At 40.2% G+C, this 27,162-nt stretch overlaps 1 protein-coding gene across 3 annotated transcripts in view; it reads right to left on the bottom strand.

Annotated features, from left to right (window-relative positions):
• Positions 1 to 671: 671 nt before the first annotated feature.
• The window catches only part of usp53b (ubiquitin specific peptidase 53b), a 30,500-nt gene continuing 4,009 nt past the window's right edge, over positions 672 to 27,162 (bottom strand). For 2 of the 3 annotated variants that reach the window (XM_087806632.1, XM_087806642.1), the window contains 15 exons: positions 25,835 to 25,995; positions 25,668 to 25,760; positions 24,541 to 24,675; positions 24,179 to 24,292; positions 23,449 to 23,531; positions 22,100 to 22,205; positions 21,090 to 21,236; positions 19,958 to 20,107; positions 19,715 to 19,883; positions 11,788 to 11,907; positions 10,793 to 11,510; positions 9,652 to 9,713; positions 6,840 to 6,918; positions 5,950 to 6,770; positions 672 to 4,771 (listed from right to left, as the gene is read on the bottom strand). In XM_087806632.1, coding sequence (XP_087662758.1) covers positions 4,695 to 4,771; positions 5,950 to 6,770; positions 6,840 to 6,918; positions 9,652 to 9,713; positions 10,793 to 11,510; positions 11,788 to 11,907; positions 19,715 to 19,883; positions 19,958 to 20,107; positions 21,090 to 21,236; positions 22,100 to 22,205; positions 23,449 to 23,531; positions 24,179 to 24,292; positions 24,541 to 24,675; positions 25,668 to 25,760; positions 25,835 to 25,995 — 3,035 coding nt within the window. In that variant the 3' untranslated portion in view covers positions 672 to 4,694. Of the gene's footprint in view, positions 4,772 to 5,949; positions 6,771 to 6,839; positions 6,919 to 9,651; positions 9,714 to 10,792; positions 11,511 to 11,787; positions 11,908 to 19,714; positions 19,884 to 19,957; positions 20,108 to 21,089; positions 21,237 to 22,099; positions 22,206 to 23,448; positions 23,532 to 24,178; positions 24,293 to 24,540; positions 24,676 to 25,667; positions 25,761 to 25,834; positions 25,996 to 26,222; positions 26,319 to 27,162 lie in introns of those variants that run through there. The other variant, XM_087806651.1, reaches the window with a different exon arrangement.

Raw genomic sequence — 27,162 nt, 5'->3', positions numbered from 1 at the left:
GACCTGGTTTAAGTATTTTGTGGCATTAGGTCAGTGTGACACAGTACAGAGAAAATACAAATAAACTGAAATATCACAATACTTAATTTATATTCAACAGCACTGTATCCATTTTTTTTTCAATTTAAAATTAAAATTAAAATATACAGTGTTTCTTAATTTTTAAGTTGCGATTTTACTTACGGCCTCCAGATGGCAGCAGTCATTACGTCCTCTATCGGAAATCCCTGAGATACCTGGGATGACTGAGGACAAGAGGATACAATCCTGCATATATATATTTTTTAAGTTGATGTTTGGACATGTTTTGGTTTCAAAACAAAAGCAGTTACGTGGTCATGAGGTCTGTTAATTCTGTAACACCAGAGTCAAGTACACAACAATACTACACATTTATCCTTGTTACTACAGTATTGCAATATCCTGATACAACTTCCTTTTCTTCCCATTTTGTGTCTTCCTTCTAACACGATCCCTTAAACACTTTTCTACAATTTGTTTTTTGACAATGAGATTATTTTAAATAAAGTGAATATAGTTTATTATTTAATAAACTGATATTAAGCCTATTTTTTTTTTACATCACATGGTCAGAATTGAAGGTCATTCCTTACATAAAAATACATAATGTCCTTGTCTAAACTTAAATGAACATTTTTGATTTAATCAGTTAAACAAAAAAAATTGAATTGTATGAACTCTTGAAACACAAGCGCTTTACAAATACCCTTTACCTACTTATCTCTGGACGCTTCCCTTGAATCAGGGTCAAAGGTCAAGTCCTTAAGTAAAGCATGTTTAACGTCACCCCGGAGACATAAATAAAACACTCACCCGCCATTGAAAAAAACCACCAAGTTAACACACTTTTTTTTTGAGTGATACAATAATCAGACTTTATTCAACAATAAATAAAAATAAATATATATTATGTACAAAAATATAAAGTGCAGACAGATTCTCACATCAGGATCAGGAGCGTCGTCTCAGATCCACTCATGAAGCAGGTGTCGGGGTCGTATGTACAAGGAAACGGAGGAAGGAAGAGACACCGTGTGGAAGAACTCGAGTGTTGCATGACGACGAGGTAAGAAAAGGCGCGAGAGGGAACCGATGGCAACTGTGAGGTCATGTGACACCAAATCGTTTCTATCACTAAAATGATTATTTAAAAAAAAACAACAAAAAAAACTCTTCGTCAGCGGCTCGGAGACGAAGAACAAACACACATGCGACGGTAATAAAATGAAGGTTAGTTTACAGCGGTTTCTCTTCACACGTCTGATTTAGAGACATGTCATGAGCTGCATATTTCAGCTTGACATCGATCCCGGTTCATTCATCCGCGTCCGGTCGTCTCGGAAAATTCAGAAAAAAGGCACTCTTGATACTATGGAGCCTCCGGAAAAACTGTTGTTATTTACATGGACACGTGTGAGGATGGGTAACAAAACACAATCAGGGGGGACACGATCGACCCCCGATATACTTCATCCCTTTTCACCAAAGTTTGAAACGTTCCTTCAGTCGTGAACCATTGGTTATGAAATCTTGAGACTTTTGAGGTTGAACTTCAGCTGAAGTAATTTGTCGAAGTACATTTATGTACAGTACACATCGCCATTCAACTTCCACCGTCTCATATTTTTGTAATTTTTATTTAATTTGATATTTTTTCCGCAACGCTTCCTGCTTCTTTTCAAACTGGTGCCAACAACTCCCATGATGCCTTTTCTATATACTGCTCTATTTAAGTGACATCTGATTGGTCGCAACAATACTGTATTCAATATCTACGTGCACTACGCAAAAAGTGATCAACAGCTGTGATTGGTTGGCTGGGCGGCAAAGCATCATAGTAGCCGTTTAGGCCACTTGATTATGGGTTAAGTTCGGAAGTTCAATAAATTATATTTAATAAACGTTGTTAATCTTGACACAGCCGATCTATTAATTTTGAAATGATTATTAACTCCATGTGGTTATTATTAGTGTTCAAAGGATGAAAAATTTGGCGGATTTCACGAATAAATCCCGCGATAAACCTGACACGGTTTATAGGTTAAATCGTTATAAATGATCAATTAACTACGTTAAAATCTGGAGTTGAATGTCGATCACTGAACATTTCCTTTGACTAAAAACAACCCTCGGCAGAAGGGTTACTGTTCCTTTTTTTCCAGATTTGAATGAAGTTTTAAGTACTTTTAAAAGACGCTGTCCAGGGTGTCCTCAGTCCCTCTGATTTTAAAGACAACGATCATTCGTATCAACATGTGTTAAGGCTATTAAAGAATCAACCAGACAAGGAGCCAAAAGACTCTTGAAGCGTTGACTCGGAACCTCTCGAGTCAGACGAGTCCGACAGGTAAAGACCCGCAACGAATGGAAGACGTGACCATATAAGGAGATGTGACGCGACATGTGACGTCTCACTTTGTCCACCGGGAGAATCTAAAAAATAGAATCGAGGTCCTTCAGTTTCTCCACCTGGTTTAAGATGATCAGCACTGACCACAACAGAAGAACACATGGAACGACAGGGAAAAAAAAAAAAAGAAAGGAAAAACTGCTTCATTGACAAATAAATTTGGATTATTTTAGTCATTAATAGTGAGAAATGAAGCCTGTGGTCAGAAATGAACGAAGGTTTAAATGAAAGTATAGCACGTGGAGGTTCATGAGCGGAAAACAGTTGCATAAACAGGAGAAAATATTCCCCGACTTTAAATATGGATTATTACATCTGATAACAGTTATAATCGAATATCTCATCACTGGTTTTTTTTTTTGTTCATGCTCATGCATCCGCTGTACAAGCAGCTAGACGAGGTCAAAGGCCACATGCAGGTTTTTTCCGAACAAGTTTCCTTCTGTAATGAAAGCACCTGCATCGTATTCAAGGGGGAGACGGAGGATAAGAAACCCCTCGTCTGTGAGCTACAAAAGAGTCCATCAAACACGTCTGGAAAACCTGAAGGCGGCTCCTGTATACAGCAGGACGGAGGGTCATGCAACACTGATCTGTACACACACACACACACACACACACACACACACACTCTCACACACACAGACAGACTCACACATGTGTGCGACACTAAAACCCGTCGTGCTGAAACGGTGAGTGACATGATGGACTTTCTCATTCCCGACCGATGTCGAGTCTCCGACTAAAAACCTCTGAACTTCAGGAGTAGAATATTTTAGGTCAGATAAAAGAGTTTTTTTTTTACACTTAAGCCCATGGGTTTAAGTGTATTATAAGAATTTTGCAATACAATTTATCGTGATGTATAGTAATACTGATGTATATATTTGTAGTATTACTGGACTCTGTAGTAATACAACATGACTCTTGATGAAGTGGCAACAGTTTGCTGTTGACTGTATCCTCTCGTCCCGAGTCATCGGCAGGATTTTATTGTTTACGTTAGCTGTGGAAGACGTATTGATTGCTGCCATCTAGCGGCCGGAAGTTTAATTGCTACTTAAAAATGAACAAACGAGAATATTTGCATATTCATTGTGGCATGATTTATATAATATAAAATAAAAATATAATTGCGACATTGAAGAGTATCTTTTCTTATACCCCTACTTTAGCAGCGCTCTGGTGTAGATGATTGAAAGTATTGTTGAATTCACAAACTTTGATAAATTAGACGCAAAAATGTGTTAAAAAAAAAACAGAAGTTAGAATAATAATAATAACAGAAAGTTAATTATTCGTCTTTCAATAATTAACTTTCTTTTCAAAAGCAGACATAAAATAATAATAATTTTGTAGTAACGGTTGGTTGGTCGTCCCAATGAAAGTGTTTTAAATCTCTGACCTTAATGACCTCACAAAAAATGGTTGTTTTTTGGGGGGAATAGTCCAATCAAAGCTGTGTATTTCATAATGTTATCAATAAACTTTTACGTTTACTTGCATTAACAGAACGGATGAAAAACCAAAGCACAAAACAGGATATTATCATAAAGTGAAATGCTATTATGTATAGAATTAGTTTAGTCCTCAGTACAGTAAGTACTAGTAATAATCTCAAGATGGAAATCGTGACCTTGAAGTCTTCATTGTCGGAAACTCGACACCGAGCGCCGGACGACGAGAACAGACCTGTTAGAACTGGACGAACATGACGGATGTGTCGTGGAGGGGCCGCCGCGCAGGTGGTGATGCTACAGTGATGGAAGTAAATGGTTCACATTCTAATAATTCATCATCAAGTCCTGAAAATGTGCAATTAAATACGCTACATACAACCAGACTCCGATGGTGCAAATTCTCAGACTCCTGGTTTTTGTACAGAATGACATCATATTCTGTGTAATAAACTCTATAAATAAATAAGAAATGTCCTCGTCTCTGAATATATAAATATACTCGAGTGCCCGTACAATCTTTCTCACGTCTTCGGCGTCTACGAACGAGAACCCAGAACCCGTCAAGATGGCCGAGAAAAGGTCTCCCTGGCGAACCTCGGCTGACGGCGAGACGCGCTGATAATCCATCTAAACAACGCAACATTCTCCTCGATCCTTTTCACTAAAGTGACAAGCTTGCATAAATAAATTCCACCCGGGATGGAAGTGGCACGCGCTTCAGAACATTTTTCCATTCTGTAAACTCTTTGGCATCCGGTGCTCCCTCGCCGAACCGACCCGAGGCGTCCATGTAAACTCACTGCTCATAAAAAGCCTCGCTCGTCCAGACCCTTGGCCGTCACTGGGTTCCATTTTGCAGTGGGTTTATTGCTATTATGGCCTGTGGGGAGAAAACATGGCGTCCGTTTAGCTTGTTGTCATTACGAAAACAAACATTTGAAAATAATCAAATCAGTGGTAAAACAGGTTTTTAAACATAGTCATGAAACTCCACACTAGAGCAGGATTATTGTTTTTGATACATTTTCACAATCATTCCTGAGATTTCATAACTTTTTAATCATTTTTTCCATTTACACTTAATAGAGCTCGGTCGGTGGTTTTCTACCAGGGGCTGCTGAGGGAGACAGTCTTGTGGTCTTACCCCATCTAGTGGTGAGCTCAAAAAGTTGCATTTTTTAAATTTAAACCTCTTGCTTCAATCGAAAACAGAATTTTGAAAATATATATATATATATTGTTTGTGTTTGTGACACGTTTGTCTTCTTGCAATCCCAGACTAGTTACTTAAAAAATATTGAAAACATTTGTTCCATTTTATTAATAATAATATTCTAAGCTTTAAGTAAGTAAGTAAGTAAGTAAGTAATTTTTATTTGTATAACGCTTTTCCAGACCAGGGTCACAAAGCGCTTAAACAATCAGAACAATATTCAATAAAGTACATACTTTAAAGATCAAGATAAAACTGATAACACAACAGGAGTTCCAGAAAATCAAGGAAAAGCCTGAACAAATAAAAACTACTTAAGAAGCAACTATATAACTTATATTCCATTTTTTTTTATAGAAACCGTTTGTTTGAAAATTATTTTTCTTTTGACGAAGCAAAACTACCCTCATATTTACTCTCCCTCCCTATGGCCTCAGTAATAAGTGATATTTACCTTTTTTATGTTTTGTAAGCTTGAGTAGGAGTTTACAAACATCCTGCTTCTTCTGTTAAATATATTGTAAGTAAGTAAGTAAGTAAGTCATTTTATTTGTATAGCGCTTTTCCAGACCAGGGTCACAAAGCGCTTAAACAATCAAAACAATACTCAAAAAAGTATATACTTTAAAGATCAAGATAATACTGAGAACAACACAGGAATTCCAGAAAATCAAGGAAAAGCCTGAACAAATAGAAACGTCTTAAGATGTTTCTTAAAGGAGTCAGTAGATCCATCAAGCTTATATGTCTTGACCATCTGTCATTTCATTTTATTCTGTTATGTGTGTCTGCGGCACACAGTAAAGGAAATATTGACTAACATTTTGATTTGTTTGCTTTCTTACTTGTTTCTGTTTTGGATTTAGGAACCTCCTGCGTTCGGGTCTCGGCGGCGAGGGTGTGGCTGGTGTCTCTTCGCTCCGTCGCCCCGGACGTCCTCGGCATGGTCGCCGAGAGCACCAGCGGCCTCTGGTTGTGGTACTTCAGGCGGTAGGTTTCCGTCATGCAGTTGTCGACGGTGAAGTACGTCGTGAGGGAGACCTCTTGTGCCGGCGCCGCCTGCTCCGCCACCCTGCACGGTCTCTCCTCGCTCTCGAAGGACGACGGCGTGCTTCGCTCCTGGTCGGAGCCCGACTTGGAGCTGCCGTCCAGGAACATCTGGAGGCAGCCGGAGCCTTCGGGTTTCCTGTGAGGGCTGGCCAGGTGCAGGCCGGGCGGGTACGGCTCCTGGAGCAGCCGCGGGCGAAACGTGGCGTGGCTCGCCTCGCCTTGGTGGTGCGACGACGCGACCCGGTTGGAGGCTCGTAGATGCGGGGACCCTGACGTGCCGAGCTGACGCGGAGCGTTCGCTTGCTGGGGCTCGTTGGCGATGACGTTGCCGTGAGGGGTGTGGTACGGCAGGGTCACGTGGGGACAATCGGAGACGGTGGCCTCGCTGTTGCTGGAGCGGTACGAGCCGTCCCTGTCCTCGGGCTCGGAGATGGCGAGATCGTCGGAGCTGTTCCATTCGGAGCTGCTGGTTTTGGTGAAGTGCCTCGGGGCTGTACTTTCCGCGGCGTGCCTACAGTTCGTCGGCTCCGGCTGCTCGCTCTGCCGGCTCTCGGGGCCACTGCAGTCCCTCTCCGACGACTTTTTGGAGGAGCCGAGAGCGTACTTCATCTTCCGCCTGCAAGAGTCGTCCGACAGCGTCAGAGAAGATCATCACAATCGTTTTTTGGACGACAACGGTTTTTACCTTGAACACGGGCTACACTTGAGATGAGAGTGCGAACCTTGGTCGTGGTTCTTTCCCTGAGTTTTGGCTGGATGTTTACCTGGAACACCAGAGCACATGACATTTTAACATTGAACCACTTTAGATGAAACAGAAGTGAGTTTTTCATCGCAAATTAGGAACAGATACCAGACTCTCTAAGGCAGACCTGGGCAAAGTGCGCCCCGGGGGCCACATGCGGCCCTTTGACTGTATTTATGCAGCCCTCGTAATGTCAAAGTATGATCATGTATAAATGGTTCTAATGCATTTATTTTTAATTTACATTTTCACACAACACTTCCCTCCTTTTTGTGTGTTATTTTTTGAGTATATATTTATCCCTCAAAACATTTTTTTTTTAAGTGAATTGAAGAAATGTTTTGAAAAAACGAATCTATACAAGAATAAAATTGCATCTTATTTAGCTTAATAAATGTCTAATGCCTAATGACGCATGTCCTTTATTTTTTTTAGGGATTTTTTCGTCTTTCTTTTTGCTTGACGGCCCCTAACAACATTCACAGAATTGAATGTGGCCCTTGTAGAATTTTAATTGCCCACCCCTGCTGTAAGGTCTCGTTCAAGAAAGGTGAGTAAATGAAAGTGCATGTTTGCACGTAAAGGTCTGCATTACTTAAACCTACTCCAGATTTATAGATGGATAAAACTTTAGGAATCCCCCTTGAAATCTCCTTCGGGAAATCATAGATAGTTATATTAATAAGGAGGTGAAGATGATCCTGTCAGACACACAGAGTAGCTCTGAAAAAAATAATTTTGGGTGAAGTTTATAAAAAAAAGTTAATTTCTTCTGCTACAAGAAAATAAAAAATATGTTTTAACACCATTTTTTAAAACTCTGAATGCCGTAGAGCCTGAGTAAATAATAGATGTGAGTATATGGAATATTTCTGCAAGAGTAAACTAAAGAGCTGCTTTTCTTGGAATCTCCCAATCCCACGAATATACTTAGATGGATGTCAAACCCAATGATTTCGCGCAAACGTCTCACGTTCCAATTGTTTTCTGAGAAGAAGATTACTACGAGAGCTTCCGACATTCATCCGTGCACACGCACACCCGAGCATTAGCTCGAGGGACAAACACTCGTAGCGGTTATTCTCGGCGAACACAAGGTGGCATCACCAGAGTAATAATCTCGTCCTCGCAGCTGAATCAACCCACAAGGTTTTAAAGGCATCCTCTTTAAAAATAGATGCGCTATTCCCCCCCCTTTGCTCTTCAGCCGGGGGTCCGCTCGAGGATTAAAGCTTTGGCTGTCGGACGGAAAACACTTGTTATAGATATGAGTGGGACACTATGAAACACTTCTGTCCCTAAAAAAAAAAAACATTGTCAGAAAACTTGTCCAGCTGTGCCTTGTGAGGCAGTGATGTGGGATTATCACCAGATTAAAGCCCCTGCAGCGCTGACCGGGTGAGGAGGTTACCGAAGCGATATCATCCAAGAGAGTGACAAATTAAATTTAGCTCCGCGAGCTTGTACTCCGGTGTCTTACTGAAGACGGGAGTAAACAGAAATCACATAAATGAGTTTAGTCACATTCTGTTCAGAAAAGTAGAACATCTCTGCTCGCTCTCTCTCTCTCTCTCTCTCTCCCTGATTGTTTGGGTTTTTATCACGAGATGAAAACGATAACTACACAAAATAACGCAGCAGAGGATGCAACGGCAATGAAATGCTTTCTTAATAAAGTGTCAGCTCGTAAATGTTGCTTGAAATAAGACGAGAGATTTCTCGTGTGGAAGCTGGAAGCCGATCGTGTTGGATCCAAGTTTACAGATTTGCTCGGCCCTGATTATTCAAAACTAACAAATAAAAACTCAGCCACAATTTTATTCTGCTACCGAGTATTATCAGAGGGTAAATTTGTCAGGAAGTATCCAAGACACATAATGGTAAGTTGGGGTGTGAGAAAATATACACTTATATGTTGCAATATTGTTTTTCACTATAACTTGATATTGATATTGATAATTTACAGCAAACATTTCAGTCGTTACATCCTCCGCAGCAGAAGAAACAAGTAAATCCCGGAAATTACTGAGGACGAGAGGATACAACTCCAGCAGCTTTTAAAGCTGATGTTTGGTTTAAAAACAAATTAAAGCAATTACGACTTTGTCAAGAGTCATTTTGTCTGTAAATTCTGCAATATCAGAGTAGAGTACTGGACAATACTACAAATATATCTAGATATTGATATATATGTGGTATTGATCCTACCTTATCCCAATACATTGTATAGTTGTCACTCTATCGTTATACGTATTGTATCTCCAGATTCTTGCCAACACAAACCTATAAACTGTATAATAAAGTAGCATTTTACACTCGATGTTTCATATATGATTCATATATATATATATAAATAAAATGATTGAATGTCTTAAAACAAGATTAATAATAGTTAACTTTTTATTGGTGATGTATCAGTAAGTTTGTTTTCTTAACCTTTATTTACCTGGCCAAGAAAGTCAGCAGTTAGTCAAGTTAAGTTGTTGATTTAATAAACTAGTCAAATAATAACAAGGTGTTTTTTTTAAGAAGAAAACCTGAGATTATTATGAATACTTAATATACGTGTATCCCATCTATTTAAATAATTAGAATGTGTCTGATTCATCAACTGTCTGACATGAGCCACTAATACAACCATGATGCAAATATTCAGATGAAAACAGTCATTTCTAACACCGTTGAGTTTCTTGAAAACTCAAGATTTAACGCCACCTGAATCCAGCACTCACCACTAATGTGACATACATACCATTCAGCGATGGTGAGGACATCACACTTGACTTAGCCTCGCTTCCTTTTTGGGGTACCTGGCTGAAAAAAATGGAATTTTTCCGATATGTTTATGTTTTTGTTTTTTTAATCTCTTAGTTACATATCAGAAATGTAATGTGATTAGGTCATAGCTTTTGTATGGAAGTATATCAGTGCCATCAGAATATTTAACGGTCTAATTTAATTTCAAAAATACATTTTCCTAAAATCTCTATTTAAACATTTTAGCCTTTTAAATCCAACATAAAAATGTTGAATAGTCCCACTAAGCAATATCAACAGTAACGATCCAACTTTCAGCCAATCATGCGACACGCAGACAAGCGCACAAGTTTTGTCTAGTGGCGCCATTATACCAACCTTTAAGGATTTCATTTTTTTAAATGCAAAACAATTGAAAAATATTGAATTAAGAAAATGCATTTGAATGATTGGAATTAAAATATAAAACTCATTTAAACTCTTAAAGATCTATTCATGGTCAGTGATCTGATCCAGCCTTACACCCCAGCTCGGGCTCTGAGGTCTGTGGATCAGAATCTACTGATGGTTCCTGAACACACTTCCTGACCAGAGGAGAGAAATCCTTCCAGACTGTTGCTCCTAAGCTTTGGAACGATCTTCCTCTTCCTCTGTGTTTGATGATCTACTGACTCCTTCAAGAAACATCTTAAGATCTTCTTATTTGTGCTTTTCCCTGATTTTCTGGAACTCCTTTGTTTGTCTTATGTGTCTTGGCCTTTTAAAGATTGTTTTTTTATGTATATTATTTTTTATTGTTAAAGCGCTTTACAAATACTACCACTACTTACTTAATTACTTACATTAGGAAAAAGTAATATTTATTTCTAAGATGTTCAAATTGTTTTAATCCAATTACTAAAAACACACATGAATCCAACCTTTCAACATAGAAATGATTGAATTTAATTCAAGATTATTCAATACTTTAAAAAATGTTTCAATACATAAAAAATGTAATATTCAAATTTCCAACATTCAATATTCATATGGCACTAATATACTTCCATATTTGCGCATTAGTTTAGCTACGAATGTTTGGTCATCTTTGTGTGTTTTATAAATCTTTTTATTGAACTCAAGCGGAAGTTTCTCACCTCTGTGTAGGAATCTCTGGTGTCGTTCGTGCGTCTTTAACGGCGAAACCGTCGACTCCGGGCGAGTCAGGATTGGTGGAGCCACTGCTCAGTCGATCGCTGCTCTCGTAGCCCGACTCCGTCCTCTGGATGGTCCAGGTGTCACTCCGGAGCAGAGATTTGGGACAACCCTTCAGTCTGCTACCTCGATGCTGGTTGCTTTTGCTTTCGGACTCCACCGAGCTGTGGCTCTCGGTCTCGTGGCGCTGCTCGTCCTCGTAGATGGTCATCAAACACTTCTGCTTCCAATCCTCTCTGCTCCGTACGTTACCTCTTTCCTTCTCCCGGTTCCTATCCGCGTGACCCCTTTCCTGAGGACAAGGCTTGTTGTGTCGTGGGCTGTCCAGCTGCTGCTGCCGCCGCTGCTCCAGCTCGCTCAGCACCGTGTCCACGTTCAAGACCTCCCGCACGGGTCTCCAGGTGGACTTGGACCTGCTGCGGCTCGAGCCGCTCCCGCTGCTCTCCCATTGGTCGGAGGAGCTGTCCTGGTCGTAGCGGCTCTGAGACACGTTGGTCTTCTTGCCGTGTCCGCCGGCGCTCGCGCTGGACTGACCCCGGGCCTCCTGGGGTCCTCGGCCCGAGTGGTTCATCGCCTTGTCGGCGCGAGGGTAACTTTTCGACTTCTGTTCGTACCTCGGCCCATTCTCTGGAGGAGACGACGACCTGGCATGTGGAAGATCTGTAATAAAAAAAAGATTTAACCTTAATATGTAGAAGGAAATCCTGATTTACTTAAATTAAACTCGAGATCCACCATTGGATCATTTTACGTGACCCAGAGGGAGATTCTTATTAAAGCCCCTAAAAGACTCAACCACTGGCAAGGCTTGTTGACAGAATTCAATATTCATCACTCATTTCCTCCCAAAGTCCAACTTCACCACAGCTGACATCGTACATATATTGAAACGTGAAATGTGTCTTCGATGAGAAAGGATGCAGGAAGACGCTCGTACCTCTGTGATGGGACGGATCGTTTCTTCTGTGCCCCCTTTCCTTCTTAGACATTTCACCCGGTCTCATGTTCTCCATGTAGGGTTCGTGGAGCTGTTTGGGACTGCCCAGAGGATTCTTCACTGAGGCAAAACACACAAACACAAGTGTTAAATATTAATAAGACTATGATGAGAGTCATTTTAAATAACAATTTGTTGACCGTGAAATCAACGCTGCCATTCTGTTTTTTTAAATTGATTTTTGTTCCATTCTTGATTGTTAAATATATTAACATTAACCGTAGAGGTGTGTATTGGCAAGACTATTTTGATACTCTAGGACCAAGGATATATTTGTAGTATTTGTCAAGTACTTGACTCTGGTTTCACAGAATTTACAGACCACATGACTCTTGACGAAGTCGTAACTGCTTTTATTTTTCATTAAACAAATATATGTCCAAACATCATCTTTTAAAGCGGCTGGAATCGATTGTATCCTCTCGTCCTCAGTCATCGCTAGGGCTGGGTATCGAACTTTGGTTCTTTTGTGGTATTGACCAAAATGCTTTAGTAATACAGAATAAAATACAAAGAAACATGCTTAGTTGCCCATGTTTCGATACCCAGCGTTGCTCTATTTGCTATGGAGCATGTAATGATCACTGCAATCTGCAAAGGTAAGTAAGTAAGTAAGTAATTTTTATTTATATAGCGCTTTTCCAGACCAGGGTCACAAGCGCTTAAATAATCAAAACAATACTTAATAAAGTATATAGTTTAAAGGGCAAGATAAAACTGATAACACAACAGGAGAACAAATGCCTTAAATATAATATTTACATGTAAAAATACAACAGAAGAAAAAAAAAGATAATCATTTTGTTTTATAAACAACTAATTGAAATATAAACCATATAAGAAGACACACATATACATTCTATATTTTTCCATGGATTCATGTTCCAGTAAAATCTTGTTTAGTGTCGTTATTTATTACTTTTTATTATTCTTTTTTTCTTTGCAGTGTATGTGTGTGTGTTTATTATAATTTAGTAGAAAGTATCTCTGATGTTCTGGTGCATTGGTCAGGTTGTTAATAGCTTTTCGTTTACTCTGTATCATGTGTTTTCAGGGTATAATTAAAATATGTTTTCATTTGTATCTAAAGAAGGAGAATAATAAACATTATCCATCATTAGCTTTCAAAGTGTTGATTTCTAAATGCGATTAATATTGTCTAAGTTAAGACGATTTTCAACTAATTCTTTCAATGGTATAGCAGGAAAATCTACTGGAAAAGAGGAAATATTTTTACCAGCCACCACTATATATATATATATACAATATATATGTACGTATGCATGTATTGTAAAAAGTATTGTGACAAAACAAAACATAGTTACACTCGCAATATTTTCTTAAGCCTCAAAATAAAAAAAATAAAAAAAAGGCTGGAGAACTCGAGGCGGCAAAATAATGATGTTTTTGAGAGTCGCCTGTAGAAGTCTGAGGAATCAAACTAATGACGAGCCTTAAGATAAGTACAGTTAGATCAGGTTCACGGCAGGTTCAAACACCAGTAAGCCACACATAAACCGCAAGGTTCAATTCAGACGTTGGCGTGCCAACGACCGACTTGTTGCTGCAGCCACGACAATGAGATCATGTTCCAGCTGGTCCACGCGACGGCGAGTAGGACGCGGTATCAGGGACGGGGGGTGACATGGTTGACATTTTAGCTATTCCGGCTAAAGCATTCAGACAACGCTGCACTTTAAAAGACCGGTCGTCAAGCAACACCCTCCTTCAGCCGCGGCCCGGGCAGACATTCAGACTCATCGGATGACTACTTAGAGTAGTGTCTCCATCAGTCTAAAATTAAACCATCAACAAGTGTTTTGTCCACTTGAGCAAAACGAAACACTGACCACAAAAATCACTTACACTTAGTTTTGATGAAGCAAGAATCCAATCCCATGCCAGTCAACGTGTTGAAACGTCCCATTAGATAAAAACAATCCATTTAGGCTCACAGAGCTACATTGTCCGGAGAAACAAAGCTGCTAAATAACTCCGGGCGAGCTTCGAAAACAGCAATGTCGATGGACGAGGACGAGGAGTGTGTTCTACCGCCGGGTGCAGGGATTAGGGAGGAGGCGTGGGTGGTAATCTGTGTGCAACAGAGGCATCATCCCCATGTTTAGCTGGAGCCAGCTCACAGTGCACAGCAAATCATTTCACTTGTGATTCAACAGAACTCTAGTAAGATCAGTTGTTAGCAGTCATGGATAACAGCTTTGTTTAAAAAAAAAGAAATTTGCTACAAACATATAGTTTTGGTTGGAAAGCATATTTGAGGACAAATTTTGTGATATCTCAGTAATATTTTTGATTATTAACAGAATAAAATAAACCAACTTCAATTTGATCCTCGGAGATAAACCATCCATCTTCTACTGCTTCAAAGTCAGATCGAGGGGGCAGCAACAGGAGCCAAGTGGCCCAGGACATTCAACCCCTATTAGTAGAACCCTGACGTGTTACCATACCAAACCCGGCAAGGCTCCTCAGCGTTACTCCGCAGCGTTACTCCGCCGCGTTACTCCGCCGCGTTACTCCGCCGCGTAACTCCGTCGCGTAACTCCGTCGCGTAACTCCGTTGCGTAACTCCGTTGCGTTACTCCGCCGCGTTACTCCGCCGCGTTACTCCGCAGCGTTACTCCGCAGCGTTACTCCGCAGGCCAAGCAGCGTTACTCCGCAGCGTTACACTGCAGTGTTACTCCGCAGTGTTACTCCGCAGTGTTACTCCGCAGTGTTACTCCACAGTGTTACTCGGCAGGCCATGCAGTGTTACTCCGCAGTGTTACTCGGCAGGCCACGCAGTGTTACTCCGCAGCGTTACTCCGCAGGCCACGCAGTGTTACTCCGCAGCGTTATTCCGCAGTGTTACTCCGCAGCGTTATTTCGCAGTGTTAATCCGCAGTGTTATTTCGCAGTGTTACTCTGCAGGCCACGCAGTGTTCCTTCACAGCGTTACACCGCAGCGTTACTCCGCAGGCCAAGCAGCGTTACTCCGCAGCGTTATTCCGCGGGGTTACTCCGCAGCGTTATTTCGCAGCGTTACTCCGCAGCGTTATTCCGCAGGGTTACTCCGCAGCATTATTTCGCAGCGTTATTTCGCAGTGTTACTCCGCAGCGTTATTTCGCAGTGTTACTCCGCAGCATTATTTCGCAGCGTTACTCCGCAGGCCACGCAGTGTTCCTTCGCAGCGTTACTCCGCAGCGTTACTCCGCAGCGTTAATCCGCAGCGTTACTCCGCAGGCCACGCAGCGTTACTCCGCAGCGTTACTCCGCAGCGTTATTTCGCAGTGTTATTTCGCAGTGTTACTCACCAGCGTTATTTCGCAGTGTTACTCCGCAGCGTTATTACGCAGTGTTACTCCGCAGGCTACGCAGTGTTCCTTCGCAGCGTTACTCCGCAGCGTTACTCCGCAGCGTTACTCCGCAGCGTTACTCCGCAGCGTTACTCAGCAGGCCAAGCAGCGTTACTCCGCAGCGTTATTCCGCAGGGTTACTCCGCAGCGTTATTTCGCAGCGTTACTCCACAGCGTTATTCCGCAGGGTTACTCCGCAGCATTATTTCGCAGCGTTATTTCGCAGTGTTACTCCGCAGTGTTACTCCGCAGTGTTACTCCGCAGCATTATTTCGCAGCGTTACTCCGCAGCGTTATTACGCAGTATTACTCCGCAGGCCAAGCAGTGTTCCTTCGCAGCGTTACTCCGCAGCGTTACTCCGCAGCGTTACTCCGCAGCGTTACTCCGCAGCGTTACTCCGCAGCGTTACTCCGCAGGCCACGCAGCGTTACGCCGCAGCGTTACTCCGCAGCGTTACTTCGCACTGTTATTTCGCAGTGTTATTTCGCAGTGTTATTTCGCAGTGTTACTCACCAGTGTTATTCCGCAGCGTTACTCCGCAGCGTTACTCCGCAGGCCAAGCAGCGTTACTCCGCAGCGTTACACTGCAGTGTTACTCCGCAGTGTTACTCCGCAGTGTTACTCCGCAGTGTTACTCCGCAGGCCACGCAGTGCTACTCCGCAGTGTTACTCGGCAGGCCACGCAGTGTTACTCCGCCGCGTTACTCCGCAGGCCACGCAGTGTTACTCCGCAGTGTTACTCCGCAGCGTTATTCCGCAGTGTTACTCCGCAGCGTTATTTCGCAGTGTTAATCCGCAGTGTTATTTCGCAGTGTTACTCTGCAGGCCACGCAGTGTTCCTTCGCAGCGTTACTCCGCAGCGTTACTCCGCAGGCCAAGCAGCGTTACTCCGCAACGTTATTCCGCAGGGGTTACTCCGCAGCGTTATTTCGCAGCGTTACTCCGCAGCGTTATTCCGCAGGGTTACTCCGCAGCATTATTTCGCAGCGTTATTTCGCAGTGTTACTCCGCAGCGTTATTTCGCAGTGTTACTCCGCAGCATTATTTCGCAGCGTTACTCCGCAGCGTTACTCCGCAGGCCACGCAGTGTTCCTTCGCAGCGTTACTCCGCAGCGTTACTCCGCAGCATTATTTCGCAGCGTTATTCCGCAGTGTTACTCCGCAGTGTTACTCCGCAGCATTATTTCGCAGCGTTACTCCGCAGCGTTATTACACAGTGTTACTCCGCAGGCCACGCAGTGTTCCTTCGCAGCGTTACTCCGCAGCGTTACTCTGCAGCGTTAATCCGCAGGCCACGCAGCGTTACGCCGCAGCGTTACGCCGCAGCGTTACGCCGCAGCGTTACGCCGCAGCGTTACGCCGCAGCGTTACGCCGCAGCGTTACTCCGCAGCGTTACTCCGCAGCGTTATTTCGCAGCGTTATTTCGCAGTGTTATTTCGCAGTGTTATTTCGCAGTGTTATTTCGCAGTGTTACTCACCAGCGTTATTTCGCAGTGTTACTCCGCAGCGTTATTACACAGTGTTACTCCGCAGGCCACGCAGTGTTCCTTCGCAGCGTTACTCTGCAGCGTTACTCTGCAGCGTTACTCCGCAGCGTTATTTCTCAGTGTTATTTCGCAGTGTTACTCCGCAGGCCACGCAGTGTTCCTTCGCAGTGTTCCTTCGCAGCGTTACTCCGCAGCGTTACTCCGCAGCGTTACTCCGCAGCGTTATTTCGCAGTGTTATTTCGCAGTGTTACTCCGCAGGCCACGCATTGTTCCTTCACAGCGTTACTCCGCAGCGTTATTTCGCAGTGTTATTTCGCAGTGTTACTCCGCAGGCCACGCAGTGTTCCTTCGCAGCGTTACTCCGCAGCGTTACTCCGCAGCGTTACTCCGCAGCGTTACTCCGCAGCGTTACTCCGCAGCGTTACTCCGCAGCGTTACTCCGCAGCGTTACTCCGCAATGTTACTCCACAACATTACTCCGCAGCGTTACTCTGCGAGGCTCCGCAGTGTTACTTACATACATACATAGATACAAACTTACTTCAACTTCAATTTGATCCTTAGAGATAAACCATGGACACGTTATTTTAAATCATCCATCCATCTTCTACTGTTTCAAGGTCAGATCGAGGGGGCAGCAACAGGAGCCAAGTGGCCCAGGACATTCAATCCCCATTGGTAGAACCCTGAGGTGTTACCATACCGAACCAGGCGAGCCTCCGCAGTGTTACTCAGCAAGGCACCCTAGCTATCAGTGGAGGCCATCACGAAGAATGGGGCTTCTGGAGTGCTTCATGTTCCGAAAAAAAAAACTCAAGTCAATGTGTTATTGTTCAACTTTAAAAAGTTTAAAGTCTCTGCTGTATGACTGAACTCCTGCTTATCTCTAAAAGTATATTCAATTCAACCTCCCAAAGAAAAAAAAAAAAATGTTGTTTGATGTTGATCCTCAGGATTCTTTCATACTTTAATACAAGTGAAAATGCTTTGCCATCACCTCATTAGTGAAGAACATTTTTGGGCTGGCGCTCGCTTCAATTGTTACACCACCACGGAAAGTGTGCTCGGAGCGTTGAGAGGAAGTTAAGAGGGTCAGTGACGATGAGTTGCTGACTCTACTTCATGCTAATGTACATTACATTATGTTGAGATGATGGCTTCATCCAAAGAGACTTTAAAATGAGGTAGGCATTCACAGTCCTTCCCTGAGGGGGGAAACTGCTGTGCAGCGCAGTGGAAAAGTCAGCGGGAACTTCGAGGCTTGACAAACAACCAGCGAACTTACAAAGTTACTGAGAGTGAAAACAGTATCTTACAAGAATCTGTTTCAACACAAACAGACACTTGGGAATTAAACCAGGAATTGTATAAACAACATATAAACATTCATCTTATTTGACAACTGTAGTATAGTATTTACTCCCCACCCCCAAGGAGATTATGTGATGGTCAGTGTTCATCTTTCTGTTTGTATGTTGGCAAAATAACTCAAAAATGAATTTGGGATTCAAAATAAAATTGTAAACTATTTCCAAAGTACCTTTTGAAATAAGGGAAGGATCGGGCGTCACTAGAGATCCAGCTTTCTTCTTCGCCTATTGTGCTAGTTCTGTAACGCTCACCGGCTTTCCAACTGACCTCAGTGCCAGACATAATAAACCTATAAAGGGTTTTGAAATTAATTGATGAAATAAATGTAGGAAAAATATGTGTGTCAATCACAAAATGGGTGCTGCTTGGCAGAGGTCTGCGCCCATTTGTGTGCGATTTCACTCTCTTTTCCTTCTTGATACATATGAACTTGGTCGAGGAAAACTATTAGGGCAATCTAAGTACACAAGAATACTTTTTTTTTCAGAAAGATTCTTTACATGGAGGCTTCAATACAAGATGGACGTAACAGACATGAAGTATGGAGGTGTTTCGATGTTTTTAAGAAAATGCATATGGACTAAAATTGTTGCCTTTAATTATAAGAACAGATCACCCTTAATCAAGATAAGGGTTGCTTTCCGAGTAAGTTTGTCTGAATTTTTTTTTAAATATCTCCTGCAAAAGCAAAACCTATTCCTGGATTTTAAGATGTATATTTTTAATCACCCTATATAGTATATATATATATATATATATATATATATAAACATATTAATTGGCTCTTTTAGAAGTAGAACAAGATTAGAAACTTGGTCATAGAAATTAAACACGTTTAGATTAAATACGTTTAGAATTAAAGACGTTTAGATTAAACATGTTTAGATTAAACACGTTTAGAATTAAAGACGTTTAGATTAAACACGTTTAGAATTAAAGACGTTTAGATTAAATACGTTTAGATTAAACATGTTTAGATTAAACGCGTTTAGAATTAAAGACGTTTCGATTAAACGCGTTTAGAATTAAAGACGTTTAGATTAAACACGTTTAGAATTAAAGACGTTTAGATTAAACACGTTTAGAATTAAAGACGTTTAGATTAAACATGTTTAGAATTAAAGACGTTTAGATTAAACATGTTTAGATTAAACACGTTTAGAATTAAAGACGTTTAGATTAAACGTGTTTAGAATTAAAGACGTTTAGATTAAAGACGTTTAGATTAAACGCGTTTAGAATTAAAGACGTTTAGATTAAACGTGTTTAGAATTAAAGACGTTTAGATTAAACATGTTTAGATTAAACACGTTTAGAATTAAAGACGTTTAGATTAAACATGTTTAGATTAAACGCGTTTAGAATTAAAGACGTTTAGATTAAACGTGTTTAGAATTAAAGACGTTTAGATTAAAGACGTTTAGATTAAACATGTTTAGATTAAACGCGTTTAGAATTAAAGACGTTTAGATTAAACGTGTTTAGAATTAAAGACATTTAGATTAAATACGTTTAGATTTAACATGTTTAGATTAAACGCGTTTAGAATTAAAGACGTTTAGATTAAACGTGTTTAGAATTAAAGACGTTTATAATTAAACACGTTTATAATGTCATGTGAGAGCTCGCGAACATAAACATGTCTGACCTGTCATATCACCGTTGACCTGGGCTTTGTATCGTGGACACATGGTGGTCTGTCTTGGCGCGTCTTCGTTGGAGACCGGCGTCCCCTCAGGGTTGGTGTAAAACAAAAGAAGAGGCTGAAAGTGTCCTCTGATGCACTTCGACGCCACATCTTTCCACTTCGAGCCGATCTTTCGAAAAGACAACGCAGAAGATGAGAAGTCCTGGTTCTCAGCGAACATAGAAAGATAGCGGTCGGTCGTACCTCTTTCACAGTGGCGTCATCGAAAAACATCCACTTGGAAGATTTGGTGTGATAAGCAAACGCCGAGTAATGTTTACTAGAAAAGCAGATCATCCCCACCAGATGAAGCTCGCTGCGTTTGACATTTTCATCAGTGACTCTGTTAAAGAGCTGAAAGGCAGACAAGGTTGAGACATTTGGAGATTATATGCAAACGGATTTTTGGCTTTAACTGGGTTAGTGCAGCTTCATGTCGGCACAAAAGTTCATTTTAAGCATTAGCAGCAGTTCCACCGTGAAAACATCTTCAACATGATGGAACTCTGTAAACAAATTCTATTTAAAAACACTTTAAAAAAAACAGCTCACTTATTACATTTCTTTACTTGCTTGGATGTTCTTTAGGATATCAAAAAAAAAAAAAAAACTAACTGGTTATATAAAAACTTAGACCATGACTTAACTTTACTATCTTTGAAGCTTCACCTTAGCATATTTACTCAGTGTTAGCTATTAGCTTAGCATTAAGCTAACATAAATAAATAGTTTGTTAAAGGATACATATGCTCATTTTAAGTGATTTCTTTATGAAAATACTATTATTAATGAGTGTTAATAATTATATTTTACTATATGCTAAAGTAAGTTCAGTGACACAAACTGTTTTATACACATTTAAGGTGTTTCTGACTTTGATAAGTAGTTTAAAATCAGTTAAGTAACACTTGAGATATGAAGAACTCTCTCTCTTATATTTGTACTAATGTTATTTTTTTACTTTATGGTAACAATAATAAATTAATGTATTTCCAAAACTCCATGCTACTTATAGCAACTTGGACAATTTCATGACTAAGATAGTAAAAATTATGATATGATAACATTATTAATTTCTGAATGACATAAGAGTCAAAGCTGATTATTCGCATTTTAAACATTTTAAATGATCTGAATGACAAACTTGGTGAAAATCTTTGTCCAAATTTCTTTTAAACAATCAATAGCTTATGGCACAAAACAACTAATAATAACAAAAAGAAGTGAATGAACAACAAACACTCAAAGTGTGACACTTTGCATTATAAACCATCTAAAATAAAAAGTATAAATGCCTAAACAAACTTTGATAGGGAAACATTTAAATGGTACATACCCCGCATAAGTTTAAACGTGGTGCAAGGGACCGAATAACATCGTCTGTCAGATCCGATTGCTCGGCGTCCCAAACAAATCCTATCGTGACGATCTCAGGACAGTTCATGAGAACACGACGGATCTTGATGCTTTGGCCACAGTCGCTCTGCAAACAAATACAACAAATAATAAAAAAATCAAATAAAACTAAAGTAGCTTAATATACAAATCAAAATAGAAAACGGTATTTCTGCTCAAAACATAATTGTATTGACGTCCTGCGACACTGCAAAATAAATTTTGGATTTTAAACAAATCACTTAGATATTTATATACATATATAATTAAAAGTAAATTGACTTTTGCAAAAAAATATGTTTTTAATCTGGTTTAAATAATTTAAACTTTAAATTGTTCTGGTAATTTTATAATCCTGATCTGTGTAAAAAACATATAAGTGAAATGGATGTATGGGACATATACATTTTAAATAAATTAACTTCCTCTTAAGGCATTTTATCAAGTTAAAATAAAGTGTAGAAATCAAATCAAGATATAATTATATCATAATGAGTTAATATCTTGTTTTTTTTTTATCAGTAAAATGCTCATTAAGTTTATATTTAAGGCACTTATTATTAATTTTAATGAACACGGGCTGCTTGGCAACAGATCCCTTTTTTACTTCAAAGTGAAAGACGACGTTGGCTTCGGCCGGTCGCCGTTCCTGGAAGAGTGAAAGGACGTTTTGCAAAAACCCCGAGCTGAAGAGCGAACACAGCGGCCACACATACAGATGTTAGAATAACAGCCGATAAGCCGTCCCTTCTATTTTTAACACCAGTCTGGCACCGACTCCTTCCTGTTGCCATGAGTACAGTGCGAGCCAAAAGCACGCGCTGTACTCCCGATAGTTTCCAAAAAATCACTTTTTTTGTGTCTCGTTTTTGCAGCGACATGAGAGCGACTCGTCACGAGTTAAAGGACTGCTTGAATAAAAAAAAAGCTATTAAACATTTAATCACATACAGGACAGCTCCTCAGATCCCCCGTGTTGTTTGCTGCCTGCAGCAATTCTCCAAACATGTCCGCTCGCAGACGCTCACTCTTCCCCAGCATGTGGTCGACCTGTTGGCTACACACACACACACACACACACACACGCACACACACACACACACACACACAGACAGAGGATGACATAACACAAAAATGGCTTCTGAATTCACATCATAAATTTACCAAAAGATCAGAACTTCACTTCATTTTCTACTCACTCTCTTGTGGACGTTAGTTAAACGATACAGTGCTCATCTGTGACGTCTTTAATATAATCATTAATATGAGAAATTATTTTAATTAAATAAAACAAGTCTATATTTTAAGTTTGTGTCTAGCAGGAGCCAAAAGGCTAACATGCTACTCAAACATCTAGTAAATCTTGTGAGTGTCTACCGTCTTAACTCGAAGAGACAACGTTACTTGAGTTTTACCTTACCTTACCTTACTTCTCAGGGCTTCAATACAAGACGGATAAACAGACGAGCAGCAGTATGTTGGTATTTGAATGTTTTAAGGCGTGTATTTTTGAGAAAAAACGAGGAAAATTAGGCGCTGCTCGCAACTTTCTTATGAACATACATTTCTGTCGATGTCTCCTAAAATACACAACTTTCTTGTGGCTGCTGTGTTTGTCTCCATGTTATTTTTATTTATCTTTTTATTTTTAAATCATGTATTTTAACTGTGTATTGTTTTGTTGTTCAAGCGCTTTGTGACCCTGGTCTGAGAAAGGGCGCTTTACAACTTACAATAACTTGATTTCAAACTACTATAAAAATAATCCCTAATCTTAGTCGACAGGAGGGCGAGTAGAGAATTAGTGAAATGACGAAAATAAAATGATTACTTTGCTGCAACATTAAGTAAGTAAGTAAGTAATATTTATTTATATAGCGCTTTTCCAGACCAGGGTCACAAAGCGCTTAAACAATCAAAACAATACTCAATAAAGTATATACTTTAAAGGTCAAGATAAAACTGATAACACATCAGGAGTTCCAGAAAATCAAGGAAAAGCCTGAACAAATAAAAACATCTTAAGATGTTTCTTGAAGGAGTCAGTATGCAACAGCATTAATAATAAACATGAAGTTAAAATTCAGATTCAAGCAAGAATAGGCAGACGTTGCAGATTGTTGAGTACAGAAGATACACATCTCATCTCGTCTTTATCCGAGCAGCAGACGAAAACAGTGTGCTCGACTGTGAATAAAGATCTTCTGATGAGAAGCGAGAAAGTCAGGTTCCTGGGAATTTCCATTCGCTAGCGAAGGAACAAAACGAAGCAGCAGGTGATGGTCACGGCAGCTACTCACCATAATGCTGTCGTTGACACGTAATGGACGAACTCTGTGAAGGGGTGAGGGTCCGAGGAGGCGCCGCAGCAACGGCAGACGAACTGGAGAAAATTGAAACCAGTGTTTAGTGACGCGACTGTAAACAAAAGTGTGTGTAAAGTTTTGTCAATAAGTCCCGGAATTCTTAGATCCAGTTTCTTTAAAAAAGCTTGACGAGTAGCAAAAAAAATAAATCAGATGCAAACTAAAAATAAACAGCATTTATTTTCGGTCCGAGTTCAGTCCAGACTATTTTTGGTCTTTATTGATCGCTCCAAAACTTTCATCTGCTACGACTGCCTGACGTTTCTGGAGGAATCTGAGCGACTTCACAAAAAGCTCTACGGCGAACACGTCCAGAGTCAGGCCTGAGGTCAGGGGGCAGATTTTTAAAAATAATGTAATTTGTGGGTCTACATTTGGTTTAAAATTCAAACTTAAATTGACTAAAATTATAGACGTTATTCCACGATTTGTGACGTTAAAAATGCTTCGTCCTCCTGGGAAGAGGCTGAGGAACATCCAGTAGTAGAACCATCAAACCGAGGAACACCTATTACTGTATTTATTTTCTGACAGATCTCTTGGACCACCACATATTTACACACTCCGGCCCGTCCAAAAAGGTTTTATCCTTCTCCCCTGAAATGCATCTCCACCCTCAGTTTAAAGTAGAACTCTCTTTTCCATGAGTGGGTGTTGAAGTCACCTGTTCGTAGAGCATCATGGCGAACTTCTGATGAGTGATACAGGACTTGGACGAGCAAGTGTCCGTTGCTGTGTCAGAGACGATGTGCAGATGTATCCTCTCCAGGATGTTTTCCTGAAGTGCAGAAGGTCAAATGAAGTCAACATACAAGAAGACTTTTACAAATACGTCTCATAACCTGACTCGAAATACAAATATTTTATACATTTAGTATATATTAATGCATCATTCATCAGCTCTACATTACAACCAGCTATAAAATGCTCTCAGTGGAGGAAGTGTTTAACCCCAGGTCTCCTCTCTGGGGACGTCCTGACCCGGATATTACTTTTAATTAAAGTCAGAGACGGTTGAAGACATACGAAGCACTCGGCGGCGTCGTCCATCAGACCCAGCTGGAAGCGCTGCTCGTCTTTAAATGTTTCAGCGAGGGCGTTGCGCAGGCTGTCGGAGGGGAGGACGCGCTCCCGACTCTGCTGGAACTGGCTGAAGATACTCTGGGGACGCAAGCGGTCGCGTGTTACACACCGAGAAATAAACACACAATCCGAGTAGAGATTAAACAACAAAAAGTGTATATTAACAAACTGAAAGACTAACAAGGAATTAAAGGGGTGTGTCAGCGACGATACAATATAGCTTGTTACATTGTGATACTGAAGTAACAAGGATATATGTGTAGTATTGCAGAGTACTTGACTCTGGTGGTGCAGAATTTACAGACCACATGACCTCTTGATGAAGTCGTAACCGACACCGTTACTGTAACTTGTAAATATAGTTTTATTTTATACACACTTTATTAAATTATAAACCATGAATAAAATTTGACAGAAAATCTAATTTGACAGCAACAAATAATAACAAGTATTGAATAGAGATAAGGTATTAAGAAAACAAATGTTGTGATGCTTATATAAAAAAAAAATTAAAAACCTTAGTTTTGAACTCAAAATGTTCCAAAATGCATCCCTTTGTTTTCTACAATGTTTAATCTTCCCTCTCTGTGGCAAAGTAAACATATGTCGATGGACAAGTGTAGAATCAAAATAAATGAATTAGTTAATAATGTAATTGTTCCAATATTATCGAACAAATTCCCATTAAATTCCTTTCCTATAACCTCAGTTATTTGAAGTCTCTTATCTTATCTTATCCTAAACAATGGCCGCATAAAGTCGTGTCAACACAGTTTTGTAGATAGTGGAGATTATAACCTCAACAAAAAAAGAGAAAATGATTCAAATGAAAGAGAATTTGACAAAAGATGGTTACACAAATATGAATATAAGATTGAGAATTATCAGCATGTTTGGAACCTGAAATCAAATTCTAAAACCGACATTTGATTCAAGTTGTGGTTCAGCGTACTTGTGGAATTTAAATTTGTGTTGCAGCAGAAGTTCCGAAATGAAGCCACTATTCATCAGAAACATCAACACAAAGCAATAAATAAAGAAAAAGACACAAAGACAGGATAGTTTTCTACCTTTAGTGCGCAGAAAATACAGGAGTCGCCGAGACAGAAGTGTCCAGAAAGGTGTCGTAAACTCCTGCGAAAGATGTCGAGCTGCCAAAGGACCTGTGGGAGACGAAGTCAAAACATTAGCACGTTACGAATCAGGCACGATGAAGGACGACTGCGGTCGCTCACACCTGGACAGCACTGTTTAGGAAGCAGCTGTTCTGACCCGGTTCGTTCAGGAGACCTTTGGTGAGAGCGAGAGACAACATGCTGCCCGGCTGGTAGGACTTCTTCATTCCTCCTCCGGGCTTTTTAAACATCTTCACCCAGGCCATAGAGCTAGAGCTGACAGCTGGTGAAGATCAAGAGCAAAACTCTGATTTAGACAAAACATTAAGAGTCTATTACCTTGATATCATTTAAATTGCTCCAAACGGATGACGGCGCCATCTAGTGATAGATTTACAGATGATTCTTCCCCTTTTAAAGGGCATTAGGCCAAAAAGTATGTGAATTCTAATGTAGCGACCGGCGCTAACTCTTGGTTAAAAAAAGATACACTTAAAAACATCCAAATACCTCCGTACTGCTCGTCCGTCCCTCTTAGAAAATACAAATACAAATAGACTCAGGGACTCATTCATCCCTCGGGCTATTAAATTATACAATTCTGAGTTCGGGGGCAGGAGTGCAGTGAGAGTATCTGGATGTTCTGTTCTATGTTAGTATTTGTATCCTTTGTCTTTGTTGTTTTTCTTTCCTTGACCCATGTTCTTTGTCTTTGTCTTTAGACTTAGATTGTGTCATCTTGTTCTTCCTCTTTATGTTCTTCTTCTTGTTTTATTTTTTATGTATTATTTTTTATTGTTTATGAAAAATTGCTGGCTATTGGTAAAAAACAATTTCCCAAAGGAGACCTCCTGAGGGATCAATAAAGTTTTACCTTACCTTACCTTACCTTGTATTGAAGCCTCGACATTAAAAATTGTTCAGGAAAAAAACCTAAATAATCTATATTTGTTAAGCTTGTTTGTCCGTTACAGACGACGTTACAGACGAACAGTATGGAGGCATTTTGTTGTTTTTAGGTGTCTTTTAAAACAAAGATGAAGACAACTGAGCTCCAGTCGCTACATTAAAATGAACAAAATGAACAGATTACCCTGATAAATAATCCCTACCTTTCGTAGACATGAGGGTGAGTAGAAAATGAGTGAAATTGTTTAGCAAATCCGTGTAGTTTTTTGGTGGAAACATGTTCCTTAACTCACCAAAAATGTTAGGTAGATTAAAAACTGTTGACTTGTGGTCAAGTTAAGTAAGGGTAAACGCATGAAAATGTGTTTGTGGAAGTTAATTCAGACAAGTTTCTGTATCAGTTATAATATCTTGCTCACCTCGAACAATATCCGACATGAAAAAAACGTTTCAAACTCTCACATCAAAGCTCCATGTGGGCAGTTAAAGCAGCGCTGGCTGAAAACTTCCTCTTGGACACAGATCGCATTGCATCACTAAA

This window comes from Callionymus lyra, chromosome 1, assembly GCF_982586985.1.
Source record: "Callionymus lyra chromosome 1, fCalLyr1.hap1.1, whole genome shotgun sequence".
Lineage (NCBI taxonomy): Eukaryota > Metazoa > Chordata > Actinopteri > Syngnathiformes > Callionymidae > Callionymus > Callionymus lyra.
This window is presented reverse-complemented; position numbering and strand designations above follow the sequence as displayed.